The 13,496-nt window shown below is 46.2% G+C and overlaps 1 protein-coding gene across 3 annotated transcripts in view; it reads left to right on the top strand.

The window, feature by feature from the left end:
* Window positions 1-12,675, top strand: part of FYB1 (FYN binding protein 1) — an 838,597-nt gene extending 825,922 nt beyond the window's left edge. For all 3 annotated transcript variants that reach the window (XM_069627166.1, XM_069627167.1, XM_069627165.1), the window contains one exon: window positions 2,716-12,675. In XM_069627166.1, the coding sequence (XP_069483267.1) occupies window positions 2,716-2,735 (20 nt within the window). In that variant the 3' untranslated portion in view covers window positions 2,736-12,675. The remainder of the gene's footprint in view (window positions 1-2,715) is intronic.
* Window positions 12,676-13,496: the final 821 nt, after the last annotated feature.

Below are 13,496 nucleotides of genomic sequence, written 5' to 3'. Positions count from 1 at the left end.
TGGTTGTTGTGGGTTACCGTCTTGCCCGTTCCTCTCCCTGTTCAGGGTCAAGTTTTCTACTTGAGGGTGTTCCTGGTCCCTATGCCTTCTAGGATGTGTCACCTGCTTATGGGTCTCAAGGCCCTGCACTGCTTGTCCGGACGGAACGCTTCAATGTGGGGGCTTTGCGGAACGTACTCTGGATGTTGTGTAGGGGGGGCGCTTGCTGGCTGTTCTGGGCTGGGTTCTCAGAAGGCAGTATGTCTCGGCTCGCCTGTTGCTGAAGTTACGGGGCACGTGGCGTGTTGCGTGTTTTCCAGTTCCTTGAGCCCGTCTTCAGTTGCATCCCCTGGTGTCTTATACTCTCTCCCACTGGCTCCCGACATCTCGGCTTTCATAGTTTTGTTTTCAGTCTCCCCGGCGCTGCGAGTCTCCCTGCTATGGTGGCGGGGGGTTCCAGGTCTACAGGCTGAGGTGTGCATGGTCCTTCCTCCTGTGGCCTCTCTTACTACCGACGCCAGCAGAATGGCTTGGGGGGGTCTACATTGGGGGTCCTCTCAGCTCAAGGGTTGTGAGATCTGGGGAGAGCCAGAGATCATCCAATTGGCCAGAGTTGTGCCATTATCCAAGCTCTGGTGTACTTCGAGGAGTTGCTGGACGGTCAGCGGTTTTGGTTGGATTGGACGATACGACGGCCTTGGCATATGTCAACTGCAAAAGGGGTTCCGGCCGCTCCTTGAATGCTCTGGCAGCGCTGATAGGCACCTGGGAGGAATCTCATCTGGTGTCTCTGGTGGCCTCATGTATCAGAGGGGTGGATAATGTTCAAGCGGATCTTCTCAGACATCGGTTTCACTCCTCTGCGGAAGTGGTCCTGTCGGCCCAGGTCTTTGCGGGGACCTGTGTCAGATTAGGGTCCCCGGTTCTAGACCTGTTTGCATCCCCGGCCTCAGCAGAAGTTCCCCTCTTCTGCTCTCGGTTTCAGGCCGAGGGGATTGTGGGATGGACGCCCTCTCTGTACAGTGGCCTTGGGGTTTTCCTTTATGCCTTTCCGCCTATTCCCCTTCTGCCCCGGATGGTTTGGCACATCAGAGTGTCCAGGGTGACTGTGTTGTTGGTAGCTCTGTTCTGGTCACACCAGATTTGGCTCCCCTCTCTGTTGGAGCTTCGGTCCTAGGAACCTTGGCTGGTTCCGAGGTGGCCGTGTCCCCTTCAAGAGGATCTGCGGTTGGAAGTCCACCGGATGCAATGGGCAGTGTGGCTATTGCTCAGTCTAGGTTGATATCTCAGGGGTTCTCAGATCCTGTAATTGAGTCCATTATGGATGCTCTTAGACCCTCCACTCTGAAGGTGTTCGGCAGGCATTGGGGCCATTTCCGAGACTGGTATGGGCAGTCTGGGTTTTTCTTCTTCCTGTCCTTGTGCTGATAAAGGGATCTCCCTCTTGTATTACGGTTCCTTCAAGGGCCTCCTTTTGAGCCCTTTTCCGGAATTGATATCAAACATCTTACAATGAAATCTGCTTTTCTTATTGCCCTTGCTTCTGCCCGTAGGCTTGGGGAGATTGGGGCTCTCTTATGTAACCTTCCTTTCCTGAGGGTGCTGCCAGACTCGGTGGTGCTGAGGTGTGGTCCGAAGTTCCTCCCTTAAGTTGTATCTCGGTTTTCACACCTCTCAGGATCTGGTTCTCCCTGACTTCTTTCATGATCCGAGAACGCCTGAGGAGGTGGCTTGGCTTAACATCATGTCCGGCGGGACGTGTTGAAGTATTTGGCTAGGTTTGCTTTTTTCCACCAATCTGATAGTCTTCTGATTGCTTGTGGTCCGGCTGGGGCTGGGCATAACGCATCTGTGGTTTCCATTTTCCAGTGGTTCCGGGTTGTGATCTCCAGGGCCTATGTGGCTTCTGGCCCGCCTGTGCCTGCGCACGATCAGGGGCGGTCCGCCAGGGGTTTGGCGGCTTCCTGGGCCGATGCAAAGAGGGTTTTCTCTGCAAGAGATTTGTATGCCTGCCGCCTTGGCTGGTCTAGGCATTTTCATCAACCGCTATGGGTTGAGTTTCTCCCACTCGGTGGTTGGTTCCTTCGTGGTTGGAGTTTTGTCTGTGTGGATGTGAATTAAGAGTTATTGTGGGTGTGTGTTTTGCTGCACTGTTTTTGGCTCTGTGTCTCATTGGGACCTTTTCCCCGTTGCTGCTTTGGTCTACCTCATGAGGTAAGTACTAGGACGAGGAAGAGTGGACGTGGAGGTAATGCTCTGATTACGTACCGGTAATCTTCATTACTCATAGTCCTACTCTTCTTCGTCACAGTACTGATGACCCTCCTCACCCTCCCTACGGCCAAGGTCCCATGCTCTGGCTTGGTAATATGAAACTGAGTGATGTGGATGTGGGGGAGGAGTTATAGGGACTTAAAGAAATAGAAGAAGGTCCTGTGTCGGAGGCAGGGGCCTCATGATGTAAGTACTGTGCCGAGGAAGAGTAGGACTAGGAGTAATGAAGATTACTGGTAAGTAATCAGAGCATTCTCAACCCTCTTTCATGATCATATACAGTTCATTGTTTTCCTTCTGCAATGTGTGACTATTTAGGACATTACTATTTTCAGGCTTCTAATTCCCCAAGTATTCTTCCATTGCACTTGAAAGAGGCTGCATTATTAAAATACAGTGAACAACTGCGTAAAGGTTAATTAGTGGATTTAACTAGAATGTATTTTCCTTTTTTTATGGCAGATTGCATCTATGATAATTAATGGGACACGATTTGTGCTCAGTGCCAAGACACCTGCTCTGTGAGACATTTCAGTGAATTACAGCAAAGTTACGAAGCAAACAACGAAAGGGAGATGTTGGTCCGCGAGTCACCTTTGATTCTACATCTTTCATTGGAAATGCCACGCACTGAATCTTTGTGACTCCTGAATTGGGACGTTGGTGGCCGCCTTCTGTTTAGACGCGATCTGGGGGCTTTCCTGCATGCACTATATCTTCTTGCACACTAGGGGGCGCCGGTATGGCAACACTATGATCTCCTGAGATTTCCTACGCCCTCAACAACGTTGCCTGAAGCTAAACTCAACACGGGCCCTCGCCTCATCAGCGTTAGCGTGAAAGTCACAGCTTTAACAGCCTTGCTCACAAAAGACAGCAGTGTAAAGCGCACAGTGAGACCGCCAGAATGCGGAATTGCAAGGACTGTGGACAGAAAGACGCGCTTTTATACAAGATGGTGCACAAGGCCAGCTGCACTTTTTCAGTGCATGTGTGTCTATAATATTATTTCTTCATAAATGTATGCATTGCAATGTCAGCCTGTAAGAAGAGTATTGACATTGCATTCCAGCCTATCATTCGCAACAGAAAGGAGTCTTTTTATGTTATTGACATTCTCTTATTCTCTTAATAGAACTTGGTCGAATGGAGTCAGGGCTTTATTTGGCGTAGGAAAATGAGGAGGCCCTCATTTGGGGGCGTGGCTTTCTAGATGGCAGTGGCCTGAAAAGTGCACAAACCATACTAAGGTACACAATCAAATATATAAATGTATGAAAGCATTTATATATTTATGTGCGTACCTTACTATGGTTTTGTACTTTTCAAGCCATATTTTATAAAAGATGCCTTGAAAAGTACACAATTCAATCCATCTTTTATAAGCCCTCCCTCTGGCCCCTGCAAAGGAGTGAAATGGTATTGAATGTGGCCGTGTGTGGAGCTCTTCACCCCTCCAGCATCATAACCTGCCTGTGCGCCCCCCCCACCAGGTTTGTTAGAATCTTATGTAATCGACTGCATGTTGAGGAAGTCCACATTAAGTAGGATCATTATGTCACCAAGAGGCCATTTTTACACGTTCAACTTCTATGAACCTCGGTCCATATTGTGAATTTCAAATGTCACCTCCACCATGCTATCATGCTGCTGCTGCCTTTGCCAATCACGCCTGGTGGCAATGGAAGGGGCAGGGTTGGCATCATAAACTCACCCACCCTGAGAAACAGGAAGCTAGCATCTAGAACTAAGCTCAAGAGGGACACTTTCATCACCACCGCCCCTGCCATCCTAAGAAGGAACTCACTCCTATCACTTAGAACAACCTGCGTCCCGTAACCACAACAAAACACTGCCTTACCTATACTAAAGATAAACCCTATCCACCATCTAGCAATACTGGCCCAGCTACTGAACTAAACATATGTATCGGCCAAATGGCTCTAAGTCCTAGTCTAACACCCACTGCTACCATCCTCACCAGGAATATCAAAACAAACTATGATATCGAGGGTGCCATCATTGACATGAGGTCCCAACTGGCCCATGCCCTAGACATTGCAGACAACATCACTATACATAATCTCGACTTCGTAGCCATCATAGAATCTTGGCTCCATGCGGCAGCAGGCCTGGCTCTTGCCTTAGCCATGCCAGACAACTATACAATCTGCAGGATGAAGTGGAGGTGTAGCCATCATAGCAAAATACACCCTTAACATGAGAGAAATACCAAATAAGCCTATCCCTTCTGGCGAATTAGTCTCAGCAAAAATGACGTTTGCCCCTACCACCACCTTGAACATCCACCTGATCTACAGACCACCGGGCCTGTACTCTCTTCCGAGAACGATGTAGCCCAAGTCCTCTCCACTAACTCCAAACCAAACTCCCAAACCATCATCCTGGGAGATTTCAATCTAGGCTTCAATGACCAACTAGACAAAAATGCACTATCTCTGCACTTGCCTTCTTACAACACATCCGAAACCCTACACATGCTAAAAGCTGCATACTCGACTGGCTCGCAGATCTCAACTGCAAATCTGCCATCACTGCGAACTCTGCCTGTCCATGGTCTGACAACCATCTCATAACATTTAACATTGCTACCAAGCTCTGCCCCTCCAACCTCCCACAGCTGGCTCCGGCCAACCGCTCAAAAAACAAACGAAATATCACAGCTAACAATCTACTACCCCTTTTGCAACCTATTCTAGTACTCCAAAACACTGGAAAAATTGACCCTACTATCATGAGAAAACAGTATATTGAAACTCTACATGCAGCCATTGACAAATTAGCACCTCTCTCCTTCCGTAAGGCTAAACAATCAGCAAACGTAAATGGATGGTTCACTCGCACCATAAAAGCCCTAAGAAAGTCCAAGAGAAAAGCGGAATCTGACTGGCAAAAATGTCGCAATGAACTAAATAAATTAGAATTCTCCAGAGCAGCCCGCAAGTACAAACAAAAGGTCATCCTGACAAAAAGTACTTTATGCAACGAAAGAATCACCAAGGCCAACTCTAAAACAAACAAACTCTTTGCCATCCTATCATACCATATCATATAATCCTCAGAGAATTATAATCACTAGTACAGTTGAACATTGCAACAAGGATGCAAGCTGGTATTCAAACATCCAGAATGCTCTCCTAGATAAAATTACAATACTTCAGGCAAAAACTGAAGCAAATAAAACCTTAGTCCGACCTACAGTACCCTCCAGTAAGCACCCTATGGCCATAGCTAATAGTGGAGTGCCACAAATTTACTAAGGTCTCCGACTCAGAAGTCCTTAAAATTATCTCTCGCCTTAGACCCTCAAGGTGCCAAGCACCCTGCAACAGTCATCAAAGATTGTGCCCCTCAACTCACCCCTTCCATCACAAGCCTTATCAATGCCTTGTTTAAAAACAACAGCATCCCAACTGACCTCAAAAATGCATGGATGGTACCACTACTAAAGAAAACTATGCTTGACCCAAACATACCTACTAACTATCGCCCAATCACAACAGTGCCCTTCCTACTTAAAATACTAGACAGGGTAGCATACCTACAAATACGAAACTATTTGGAAGGCAATAACCTCCTCGGGTTATGACAGTCTGGATTCCGGCCACGACACGGGACAGTAACAGCCCTCTTGGACCTAAAAATCCAAATGGATGAACTAAAAGACAAAGAGAAATTAGCCTTACCACTCCTCCTCGACCTTTCGGCTGCTTTCGATATTGTTCACCATAACAACCTTTGCAAACATTTGGCCTCAGCAGCACATTTCTCTCTGAATGCCTGCCAATGGATAAAATAATTCCTAACAGACAGAATGAGAGTCTTCTCCTCCAAGGCTGAATCACTACCGACTGCTGCCTCATGTGGAGTACCACAAGGTTTGTGTTTCTCCAACATTATTTAATATTTTCACTAAACCTCTGGGTGTCACCTACACTTATTATTCATATGACATCCAAATCCTCATCCCCATTACTGATGACCATACCACTGACACTGCCACCCTCAAAGCCATTTATCTAACTATCCAAGCATGGATGGCTCATCACGGTCTGTGTCTGAATGACGAAAAGACCGAACTGCTCCTCATAGGATCACAATTCCGGCTTTCCAAACTAAACAATGCCTTCAAATACTTCAACATCGATAGTAACATTATCAAAGTTTCCAATTAAGTAAAAACCCTTGGATTCTACCTGGAGTCATCGCTGACACTAGTGAAACAAGTGAATGCTACCTCATCAGCAACAGCCTACACTTGCAAACTCATCTATGCCTGCAGACCTTTCTTGTCACCTGACAGTTGCATTACTCTCAACAGAGCCCTCATTCTGACTTGACTGGACTATTGCAACGCCCTCTATGCCGACACTAAGATCCATAATATTAGAAAACTTCAGGTATTGCAAAACAACGCCTTAAGAGCCGCGCTTAACATCCCCAGAACCACACAGATCTCCACAACTAGAAATAATGGCCACTGGTTGCCGGTGCAAGAACGGATCATGTTCAAAACACTCACATTGACGCATAAATGCCTTCACCGGGCGGCCCCCTCATACCTGTCTGGCAAAATATCAAGACCCCATACCGAAAGGCCCACTAGAGCAGCCTACATGCACCATCTCGCCACGCCTAGATTCAAACTCCAGAAAGCAGGTGGCAGCAGCTTCCCGGCAATAGCCAGCAAACAGTGGAACACTCTAACAGTCACACGTAGGGCCCAAGCCTCCTTCTGGATCTTCCGCAAACAATTGAAAGCCCACCTCTTCACACAGGGTGTGGATAACTCACCTTCCACCTATGTCCGTGTATATAATTCACTGTCGCAAGTGTCATGGGACGCCCATATGTAACTATGTAAATAATGCATTACCATGAAAATAACTGTGCCTATAAGTACCTACGTAACATTGTAAACTATCGAATCATCACATGTAATAAAAGCGCCCAGATGCCTTTGGGTTAGGCGCGCTATATAGATGAATAAATAAATAAAGGCCTCACTATAGAATCACCAAGCAACGTCAAAAGGAAAAGTTTGAAAGCACCCAGACATAGAAAGCTTTAGGCACGGGAATAAAAAACAAACGAGCAAGGAAATCACATCATTATGTCCATTGCCGCTTTTGTGAATGCTCAGTTGGTTAATATGCTACTGTTCCATTCATAGTGTGGCATTATTCCATTCAACAAATATTAAAACAACATGGTGAGGCTCATTCTAGGTCAAGGGCTAATACCTCATGTTCCCGTGCCTTATTTACACCACTACCAGAAGAGAAGAGGTAATGCCGGCTGCCATATTACATACAGAGAGGCCAGGGTCCAGATCTGGCTTTGCTGAAGGATTGTATCCCTCCAAAAGTCACTCACCCCCTATATCTGAGTGTGAATTGCCCCTCCCAAAAATAGGTTTATGAGATGTGTATTTTTTTGGTTTGGCCGCATTTGCCCATTGGGCTGAGACCATAATGAAGGCTAATCCGCCCGTCTGCTGAACTGTGAGCATGCCAACATGCTTGCTTGGGAGATTGTCACCCACTGCTGTTTTTGTCTTTCTGTGGCTTTTAGTTTTGCTTTTCACATTTTAAATCCATGACTACAAGTCCCAGAATGCAAAGAAAATATAGGAATGAATGTGACTAAATGGCATGTTGGCATGTGTGTGTGAGCTGTGGAATCAGGAAACTTGAGTCCAAAATGTAGGCCCACTCCCTTGAATAAGCTGTGTGACCTGGCCATTTTTGGAGAAGCCAGTTTCTCAGAACCACCTGCATTTGCTCTTGTACCCTTTCTTTATCTGATGCCCCATAGTTAACCCATCTTTTCCCTACACTCCTTCATGTCGGAATTTCACTTCAAATCCTTCTCTTTTCTACTTACCTATCAGGTGACCTTTGCCCTATTCGTAGTAAAGATAGGACCCTGTATTCTGGTATTTCCATACAAAATACCTAGCCCATCCCATTCGCTTGAATAAAAGCTCAACAATCCAATGCCAAATGGCTCTCTGAACTCCTAGCAAAAAGTGATCACGTGGACAGCTCAGCTGCCCCTCATCCAGTCAGAGTCTCTGGCCGGATCCTTCCCTTATATATTGTTCAGGCTCCATGCTGCAGGGTCGCACTGGGACATACAATCAACACTTACACAAATTAAAAAGTGGCCCACAATCGCAAACTGCAATTACGTAATTTTCGGAACAGGCTGTTTTGAGTACTGACAAAGGGGACGTTTTCCGTCAAATAAGTTACAAATAGTGTATTTAAAAGCATATTTTTTAGGGTCATTGGTAAACTAGTGTAATAACTCCTGTAGTAACTCATGAAACTGCCCCCACTCTGGCCATAAAGAACGGGTTCACATGAGCACCATGAATTGCCCTATTGCCATATATGGCAGTCTGGGCGAGCATGGCCAGATATATTTTAAAATTATCATTACCTCTGTTTATGTTTTGAAGGTCCCAAACCGGCATGCTTGTCTGAAGTGGATCCCGGGGCAGTACTTGGCAGTGTAAAAGTGGTAAGGCTCACCACCAAGAGGCCAGTTTTTCTCCTCTCAACCCCCATCCGTTTGACTAGCACCAGGGTTCGGCGCTTCCAATTGGATTTTTTGTGAGTATATATTATGCTTGCCAGCAGGTTCAGCAAGCAGACGAGAAGCCCCACTAGCACCTGGGGCAGGAGGCATATCCAATCAGGTACCGCTGATCGCGGGCGGAAACCTCTAATCTCAGCCGTGTTCCACAGAACCCACCAGCTGCCGCTTCCGCACAGCGCCATCTTCCCCGTTTCTTTTTTTGTGCATTTTTTGTATTATTTCCCAAACCCCCTCTGCCACTTACCTAAGTGTTCACCCCTACTCACTTTTCAAGGCCACTATGGTAAAGGAAGAGGGGCTCTGTATGGAGCCCCACGATCCATTACCATAGCAGCCATCTTTGCAAAAGATTTTCATTCATAAAACGGGACGCACACGGCGTCCCGTTCAATGAATGAAACTCCTATTTTTTAACACCCCGGGTTACTAAACAGGTAACCAGGGGTGCTAATGGTATTAGCAACCCACCCGTTCCGAGGGCTGGAACAGGGGGTAATGTCCCGTTGCCCTCATTATAGGGCCTCGTTTTACTCAGGCCTATAACTCGGGCTGCCGGGACGGTACTCCTTTCCAGCCCTTGGAACGGGGTGCTAACGCCCTAACGCCATAGTATGTGCAGATGACACAGGCACTAAGAAACGCTGGCTTGTGCTCTGTTTAACAGACCAGCCTCCTCACAGGATTTCAGAGGAAGCAGACTCCAGTTCGCAGCTACCTCCATATGTTGATGCCTTATGTCGAAATTTCAGCCCGTAGACAAGGTACCCCTACAGACAATTCTCGTATAAGGATTTTAAAAGATTGTGGGAGCACGCAGGGCTGGACTGGGATCCAAAAGAGGCCCGCGAAAAAGTTACCCCATATTACTCATTTTCAACAAGCCGAACGCTTTTCTTATAAGAAAATTTGGAAATAAAATAGATTACCACACAAAAGGGTGCAGAGGCCTACTGCGAAATCTCCATAGTTCCCCATAGGCCAAGCCACCAATGGGAGCATGGAAGTCCATTGACTTTTAGTGAGTGGTTGAAGACTTGGCACATCTAAACTACGTTCATGGCGGCCAACGTAACAACGAATCCCATTTTCCCTATTTTTTAAGGGTATAAACAGTGGGCAGAATCCATAAAGACGAAAGCCTCATCGTCTGCATCCAAATCAGATGTCAGCAGACACTTGACGGTTTTCCTGCACGTGACAGTGGAAACTGGCGCAGCAGATACTACATTAGCAGCCTGCGAGTGGGAGCCTGCCAATAAGGAGGCTAGAACCGCAGCCTGATACTCCCGATCTAGAAGGCGTTCCAAGCCGCCTGATTGCCAACTCATCCAGCCCGCCATCTTTCCCCATCACTGCCGCAGTCCTTTTGCCCACCAATCCCCACTTACCTCTTTGCTGTGGTGCTAGTTGCCTATGCAGCTCCTGCAGCTTCTCTCTTTGCTGCGTTTGCCTGTCATTGAAAGGAAAGAGGGGCTCCATAGCCTGCCTTCCTTAACCATGGCAGCCATCTTTACACAGTATTTTTATTTAATGAACAGGGCGCCACGCATGTCCCGTTGTTTGAATGAAAATACTTATTGTTTAACACCCTGGGTTACTGCTTTGGTAACCTGAAGTGCTAATGACATTATTAACCCGTTCCATGGACTATACCAAGGATAACGTCTCAGGACCCCTGTTAAACGCCCTCGCTTCGCTCGCGCCATTACCCCCAGTATAGCCTGTCTAACGGGTTAGTAAACAGATATTCCATGCCCATGCTCCATCCAGAAAATGTATCTAAAATGTCACACAAAAGAATAAACAGGCAGAGAGCTTGTCTCTGCCTGTTAATTATGCTCTGTCTTATTAACCACCATTGTCAAAATGAGATCCTTTTTCTTTCAGCAAACATAGAAAGAATATTTTCCATGTGTTTCATATATAGCATAATGCATGGCAAAACAAGAAATATACTGTAATATCTGTGACTTCGAGTTTAGTCTGGTGGTGTATAATACTGAACAGTTCTGGTGTCGTGGTTCTGTGTGCAGATCGCACATTGTAATGCTTGCTGTTTAGTTTAGCTTAGTTTAGTTTATTTATTTATAGTGCGCGCCTCACCCAGGGGTTTCTGGGCGCAGTACAGGATAATGCAGTTTCTTGGTTACAAAGAATGAAGGAAAAAATAAAGGCACACATAGATTGACATGTATACGTATACATATAAGAGGGTTATTAACAGCTACAGGCTTATTAAGGCACACAAAATCACGTGTAAATACAAATAGTGGATCAGTGCATGTGCTATTTACATATGTACATGGGAGAGGCGATGAGTTACTGAGGGGCAGCGTTGCTTTATATCTTCAATGCAGTGTGGTCCTTTTGTAGGAAACAGCTATAAGGATGCTGATCCGACTGCTATGACATGCATTGTCACGTCTCCTATCACCTCCCTCTGCTAGCACTGCAATCACGTTCAACATCATCCAACTGGCACAGTCGCTTGCCTTATTAATGCTGTAAAGAAAATAATGGCCTCTGCTGCTGACCCAACACAGGTTTCTTATACAAGCAATTTCAGACTAACATAGCCCCCAACATTTGCTATCTTTTTAACCTGCCCCTCATAGAAGCAGTCCTCTTCTCGTTTAAAGGTTCACTCACCCCATTCCTTTAAAAACCTTCCCTTGATCCGGCAATCTTATCCTACTAACTATACGACTATTTCTTACTTAAATATTCTGTCTAAACTCCTGGAAAATAATTAGAAGCCCAAGTTGGGGTGCAGGGGTACACGTCAAAGGGCTGGATGGGAACTGCCCTGCTTGTTTATTAAATGGCGATATGGTCAAAGGGAAGTAAAACCGCTTGATTTGTCCTCAGAATTTGGTATTGGGGACCAGGTCATCATCCTGGATGGATTGTCCTCTCTCTGTCTCGCCTCCCATCAGCTTGAGCATGGCTTTATGTGTTTCTCTCCTGGAGAGCCCAATATGTCAAACTTTATCCTTTCCTTTCCCAGAACATTTTAATCGCCTGTGGTGTCCCTCAGGTCTCTCCCCTTTCTCCGTCTTCTTCCACATTTACTTTGCACCTATCTTCGAGCTTATCGAAAACATGTTGGTTGTCCTCTAGAGCTATTCTGATGATACAGAGTAATAAATCAAATTCATAGGAGTCAGCACCAATTTCAAATGTCTCTGCCCATGTGTTCGATCCATTCAACAGTGGATGAAGAACATGTGTTGAAGCTGTCCAATACCTCTCTCACTTCGATTGTCTGCGCTACATTCTGGTTTCCCGTTGTGCCCTAGCGATCACTCCCAAAGTCAAGATGCGCAGCTGAGTAAACATATCATTATAGTGGTCAATAACTGCTTTTTGCACCTTTGGGCGCAAAAACCCCCGATGCCCTTGCTCTCTTAGGCCATGATGGGAGAGGGCACCATCAAACCTATACTTGATTGGCCAGTGCCCCCTCGTCGGGGCTCTCAGTCCTTCTCGTCAGTAGGCTCCAAGGTGCACACAGAGCATGCTGTTAGACTGGCCTGTGAGATGCACAAAAGAGAACATGCCACCAAACACATCATGACTGAGCCGAGCCACTGCCTTGCTGTCCGCCATATCCTACTGCCATTCATTTCTACTGCCATGCAATGGGTTAAAAAATGTATGATTGGTGTTAAATTATATTGTTATTGATGATAACAACAATTACTATGATTCTTCATAATTAACATGTTTTTCCCTTCCGTTTCACGTGTAGTCATTTATGTTGTATATGTGGATTAAATATTCTTTGTTGACCTACCAGAATGGTTTCTTTATTTATTTTTTAGGGGGAGGGCTTATAATGATCATGCTGCCGGGTGGCCACTTTAGGGCATTGCTGAATGAGTGTGGGGTGCTGGCTGGGCAGACTGATGGAGTATCAGAATCAAGTCATGGGCCAATGGGACAGTGCAGTAGAGCACCCTCGGGCTGACTGTCTGTAGAGGCCGGGTGGACGGATAAGTCGGTTCAGAAGCCCTTCAAAATTGCATTGCCATCCAAAACGACGAACGTTTAGCATTTGATCAAGTAAAGAAAGGCTGGGTTAGTTCTGTGATCTCCTTCACCTGTAAAGGACAATAGGTTTCAGCCATTAATGGAAAAGCATTCACTCCTCAAGATTACAGGTTAATGAAATAATCTTACATTCATAGAGAAACCAACGCTTTCCACAACACATAAGTGAATGGGAAATTGCTGCTGGTAGGATAACATGGACGGTTGGACTACATTAACCTATTGGATACCCAAAAGCAACCAAAGCCATCCACGAGCCATATGTTATCCTACAGAGAGTCCAAAGTCTGAACAGAAAAACATGACTGGTGAAAACCACTGAATGCAGGACACTAGGTCCGACAGCCAATCAGGCTGACCATAATAAGGGCCTTACCTACCAGTGAAAGCCGATATTTGGAGCAAGCTGAGAGATGCGCACACCTGCCCTTTTTCACCCATCTGCCTTGATTGCCACTGTAGCCTGCTGCACACCACGTTCCAAACTACCCCTTCCTAGACCATCCAAAATACGGATGTACCCCTACTCTGGCCTCTTCTACTCTGGTTATTTGTGCCTCACC

This window comes from Ambystoma mexicanum, chromosome 6p (assembly GCF_040938575.1).
Source record: "Ambystoma mexicanum isolate Mex_15411 chromosome 6p, UKY_AmexF1_1, whole genome shotgun sequence".
In the NCBI taxonomy this organism is placed as follows: Eukaryota; Metazoa; Chordata; class Amphibia; order Caudata; family Ambystomatidae; genus Ambystoma; species Ambystoma mexicanum.
The sequence above is the reverse complement of the archived record's forward strand: the minus strand, read 5'-3'. Positions and strand labels throughout refer to the sequence as shown.